Below are 5,495 nucleotides of genomic sequence, written 5' to 3' on the forward strand. Positions count from 1 at the left end.
CAATTGTAATAGAAAAATAGCATAAAAACACTAGTGTATCTGTTTACAAGTGCCAGCTCAACGGAAAAAACATACTTCCTCTATTCCAAAATGTAAGTCATTTTAGTTTTAAATGAAGTCAAGTTTTTTTTACTTTGACTTAGTTCATAGATAAATAAATATATTAATATCTACTATACCAAATAAATGCAGTAGTGCACTAATAAAATTTTTTCATGGTAGATTTAACAAAAACAGATTCGGTGTTGTAGACATTTGTACAAGTGCCACATTTTTCATCGAAAGCATTCTTGAAAAGATGCACTAATATTGACAGAATATTATGCTGTAGACAATTGTACATTTTCAACAGAAAAAATGCACTAATACAGAAGGTCTTAAAAAGAATGGACAAATTCACATTTCCACCTTCAGATTAATGGAATCCCATATCAGAAAGCGTTCTTAAAACAAACCGTGCAGCATATTAGCGTTACAGCAGTACAGTTTTCAGAAGAAAACAATGCTGTACCGCGTCGCTATCTTGACCACGTCAATCAGAAACTTTCCTGAGTTCGGAGTTTGTTCTGCATATTCAGAAGTTCGAGGTTCAGATTTGAGATGGCTATGCACTGCTCTCCATATTCCATCCTCCTCGTCCGATGGACGTAACGACATGCACATTGCAGCCAAACAACACCATCGAACCGAACGGCGGCAAGCTGTGGCCGTTGTCTGCTCGCCCGGCCGTCCTTGTTCGACCAGCTTTCCGGTTCAACAGCTGACAGCGACAGTCTTCTTGGCCAGGTCAACAGGTTTGAAGCCTTCAAGACGTTTGGGCGCCTGCACTGATGAACAACAGCTTGAGATGGCCGCCGACTGCCTGCCTGACCGTGTCAAAATTGTGCTGCGCCAGAAACCATCTCCGGCCTCACAATTTTGCAGCCGACCCCTTAATGTTGGGACACTGACGTCTACAATGCAGAGGGCTGAAAAATTCAAATGGAACCCAACACATGAAAAATGGGATTAAATTTTTTTTTGCGGGTGGAAGAAAATGGGATTTAAATTGGCGATTCAGATTCAATTTAAAAGAAGAATTGGAAACACTTTCGAGAAATGTTTCAATTCACAGGGACCAAAGTGCCAAACAGAAGCGGAATCTCTTATGCAGACGGCTGACCTCAGCGTCAAAATACAGGTTCTGATCTTAGCATATGAAACGCAAGATTTCCACTTGTTCTAAACAAGGCTAGTTGGTGCGAACATAGTGTGCCAGTGCTGCCACGATGGCAATTGTAGCATGCCTTCACAGAGAAACAATGCTCAGTGAACTAAAAAAACGATGAAACAAATGCTATGAACATGTTGAAGATCGATTAACATCATCGCTGCACAATGTGCATCCAAGTTTCGAAAATAACCGCGCCAACAGGTCACGGAGAAATGCTATGGAAATCGTCCTCCTCCGTGTCCATCTTCCGGAGCGCGCTGTCGACAATGTGCTCGATCCTCGCGGCCACCTCGGCCATCGGAGGCCGCCGGTCAGGCTCGTCCTCGGCGCACTCCGTGGCGAGCTGCAGCAGCCGCATCATCTCCTCCTCGACGCGCTCCTCGACGGCGATGCTGGCGTCGAACACCTCGGCCGTCCACTCCTCCTGCACCACCGTGCGCACCCACCGCGGCAGGTCCACGCCGTCGTCGCTGCTCCCGGGCACCGAGTTTACCGGCGGCTTCCCCGTGAGCAGCTCCAGCAGCAGCACGCCGAAGCTGTACACGTCCGCCTCCTGCGACGCCCTGCGCCGGTCGGTCACCTCCGGGGCGCGGTACCCGGTGACGCGCTTGAGCGGCACGTGCGCGCCGACGAGCTGGACGAGGCCGTGGTCGGTCACGTAGGCGCCGTTGCGCGCGTCGGTCACGAGGACGTTGGACGACTTGATGTTGCCGTGGCACGAGCGGGCGCCGGTGCCGTGGACGAACGCGACGCCGCGCGCGGCCGCCAGCGCGATCCGGGCCCGGGAGGTGAAGTCGATCCGCGCGGGGCTCGCGCCGCTCCGGCTGCCGTGGAGGAGGGAGCAGAGGCTGCCGGCGCCGACGAAGTCGTAGACGAGGAGCTTCTCCTCCCGGCTGTAGAAGTAGGCGCGGAGCGGCACCAGGTTCTCGTGCCGGAGCGCGCCGAGCGCGGCCACCCTGTCGCGGAACTCGCGCTCGGGGATGGGCGCCGACCGGAGACGCTTCACGGCCACGGTGGCGGCGCCGCCCTCGAGCGTCGCGCGGTACGTCGTGCCCAGCCAGCCCTTCCCGACCACCTCGGCCGACGAGTGCAGCAGCGACTCCACGTCGTACGGCGTGTCCGGCGCGGCTCCCAGGAACACCAGCTTCTTGGCGTTGCCGGCCGGGGCATGCGAGGACCGCTTCGTGGAGCTCTTGTCCATGCTCGCCACGGTGACCGACATCGGAGAACCGTCCACGTCGGCGTCGGCCGCCATGGCCGCGGACCTGTCAGCCTTTGTCCTCTGGCACCGGGAGCAGAGTAAGAAGATCACGCCGATCGAAACCAATAACGCCACGGCGGCACCCGCAGCAATGCCGGCGATCGCACCAATGGAGAGCTTTCCGCTCTTGCTACCGTCAGTAGGGGCCGGTGGCGGGGGTGATGGAGACGGCGGCGGCGGAGGGGTTGTGCATGGGCTTAGAGGGCCACCACAGAGGGCTGTCCCAGCGAAGGCGCTCGCCGGCATCCTGGCGAGCGACGCGGGCACAGGGCCGGTGAGATTGCCGTTGTCCGACATGTTGAACAGCTGAAGCTTCGGGAGGTCAAGGCCCGCCGGTAGCGTGCCGTTTAGTCTGTTGTTCTGCAAATACAGAGTAGCGAGCCGGGCGAGCTTGTTGAACTCCGGCGAGACCCCGCCGGAAATCTGGTTGCCGGAGAGGACCAGCCGCTGCAGCAAGCTTAGCCCGAAGAAGCCCTCCGGTATCCCGCCCTCGAACCGGTTGCCGTGGAGGTAGAGGTACCTGAGCTCCGCGCAGCCCCCGATGTCGGCGGGGATCCCGCCGGACAGCGCGTTGAGGCGGAGCGACAGCGTCCGCAGCGCCGTCAGGTTCCCGAGAGTCCCGGGCGGCACCGCGCCGGCGAGGCTGGCCCCCGGGAGCTTCAGCGCGACGACGCGCGAGCCCGCGCGGTCGCACCCGACGCCGCGCCACCCGCAGGGGGACGCCGCGGACGCGTCCCACGGGAGCCGCGGCCCCACCGCGGCCCGGAACGCGAGCAGCGCCGCCCGGTCCGCCGCGAGGTCCGCCGCGGCGCGGGGCGCGAGCGCGGCGCAGCACAGCGCGACGGCGAGGCGGGCGAGGGAGGCCCCGCCACCAGCGCCCGGCGCCCGCCGCATTGCGGCCGACGACGCGAGTGCAGCACGGCGAGGACCGGCGCGAGAGGGCGGAGCGGAGCTACGGTACAGCGGGCCGGCGGAACGTCTGCCCAGAGCGCCCCGCGACAGGGAGAATCAGCCGAGCGAAGAGGAGCCCGTGGGCACGGAGCTGATATAGCTCTAGTACAGGAACTGGCCTGGCCGCGACGGCGGTGAGTGGTGACAGGGACGTGGAGGGTGGAAGGTAGCGGCCGGGGCCGTTGCGGACGAGACGCGCGATCCGCGAATGCGCGTTTAAATTGATCGACGCGATACAGCTCGTCGGGGCGACGGATGGATTCTGTTCTGTAGATGATTGCAGCTCATCAGGGGCTTGGCTTAGGAAGCACGGCCGCGGCGGGGGGCGCTTTCCATTTGGACGTCTCGGAGGAGTGGCCTGGACTCGCTCGCAGGCGTAGCCACAGGGGGGCGACGAGAGGACGGCGTCCGCGGCACGAAGAGGTCGGCGAGGTTTTTTCCTCGTGGAGTACTAGTAGTACTGAGCTGCCGATCAGTCCGTCTCCCCCTCATTGGCGGATTAAAATTTCCATGTGCGTGCATGATACTGCGGCTACGTTTCCACGGCACACGGCAGGACGTGTGCGGACGTGCCGGGGGAGAGTCAGCGGCACGGCGCTCGCATCTCGTCGTCATCCACATGGGACGGGACGGGCCGGGAGGGAACGTGATGGGGCGTGCTCGGCTCGTGGACGTAGCCAGCCAGTGTTTCGCTCGGGCCGGCGCGGCCGGATCTCCGGCGGCTCTGCCTGGCGACGAGCGGCGCGCCTTGCTCCGGCCGGTCGCGCGTGCGCACGCGGAACGCCTCCTCGGCCGGGGGGTTTATTGGTCACGGCACACGGGCTCGTCGCGTACGAGAGTTGACTGCGGCGACGCGCCGGCTGGAGATACTACCACAGGGAGACGCGTCGGAGTTGCATGCGGCTGGCTGGTCGCTGCTGGCGCGGTGGGAGTCGGACGGCCGGCGCCTGACGGCGACGGCGAGGCAGAGCCTGGCGTACGCGTGTCGCTCTGTGTACCCGCGCATCTACGCCGCCGGACTGGCGCGCCCGGCCGCCTGGCGCCTGGCGCCTGGCGCCTGGCGCCGACAAGGGAGGACGTAGCTGCCTGCCTTGGCTGCGTCGTGCGGCAAGCGGTCAACGGTCAGTGACGAACTGACAATTAATGACTTGGACACGAGTCGAGAGGAAGACGTCAAAGCCCAAAAGGGCGGCACACCAAATTGGGCCGACGCAAGTGAAGCGGCCCAAATCAAATCAGGCATTCCAGTTTGAGCCGGCGTGTGAAAAAAGCTGCACGCCGGGCCGAATCATCTTAACCGTGCCATTTCCCTGGTGTCCTCAACACATACAAGTACAACCTCTGAAAAGAGGAGGGTCTGTGTTGGAATCCTAGACAGCGCACCTCGCTGGGAAAGAGGGTGTCGCCGGCAGACGTATTATAGAGATAATCTAACTTCCACTTAAGGTTCCAAAATGAGCCTCAAGGGCTGAAGACTAACCCAGCCTCTAGCCTCCGATCCTGACACATATTTTTTTTCTTTATTTTTAGCGGAACATAACACAACTATGGGTCTGTTTAGATTTAAAATTTTTACACTAAAAAACATCACATCGAATGTTTGGACATATGCATGGAGTACTAAATAAAGTCTATTTATAAAAAAAATTTCACGGATGGACTGTAAATCGCGAGACGAATCTAATGAGCCTACTCAATCCATGATTTATAACAGTGATGCTACAGTAACTATCTGCTAATTATAGATTAATTATCATCATTAGATTCCTCTCGCGATTTGCAACCCATCTGTGCAAAAAATTTTGTAAATAGACTTCAATTAGTATTCTAAATTACCAAGATTCTTTTCTAAAAAATTTTGGGCCATAGATCTAAACACGGCCTAGGGACGTGACAACATAACACACGTGCTCATAGAGTACACAGACCTACTACTTTTATGAGGACCATTGAAAGACTGGACCCATAGGTCTGAAGATTAATGAAGTTGCCACCCCAGACTGATCCTCCTATAGCCAAACTAATTATATCGAGACTCCTAGTTGAATTAGATGAAAAGCAATCCAAATG

General features: G+C 57.7%; 1 protein-coding gene across 1 annotated transcript; it reads right to left on the reverse strand.

Moving 5' to 3' along the window:
- Positions 1–1,123: 1,123 nt before the first annotated feature.
- Positions 1,124–3,710, reverse strand: LOC120660605 (probable inactive receptor kinase RLK902). Its single transcript, XM_039939192.1, has one exon. It carries the CDS (start codon positions 3,366–3,368, stop codon positions 1,416–1,418), a length of 1,953 nt encoding a protein of 650 aa, XP_039795126.1. The 5' UTR covers positions 3,369–3,710; the 3' UTR covers positions 1,124–1,415.
- Positions 3,711–5,495: the final 1,785 nt, after the last annotated feature.

The sequence above is a fragment of the Panicum virgatum genome, chromosome 2N (genome assembly GCF_016808335.1).
Source record: "Panicum virgatum strain AP13 chromosome 2N, P.virgatum_v5, whole genome shotgun sequence".
NCBI classification, from domain to species: Eukaryota; Viridiplantae; Streptophyta; class Magnoliopsida; order Poales; family Poaceae; genus Panicum; species Panicum virgatum.

Coding starts and splice junctions, on each gene's coding strand:
- LOC120660605 (XM_039939192.1), bottom strand. CDS start 3,368: ATGCGGCGGGCGCCGGGCGCTGGTGGCGGGGCCTCCCTCGCCCGCCTC.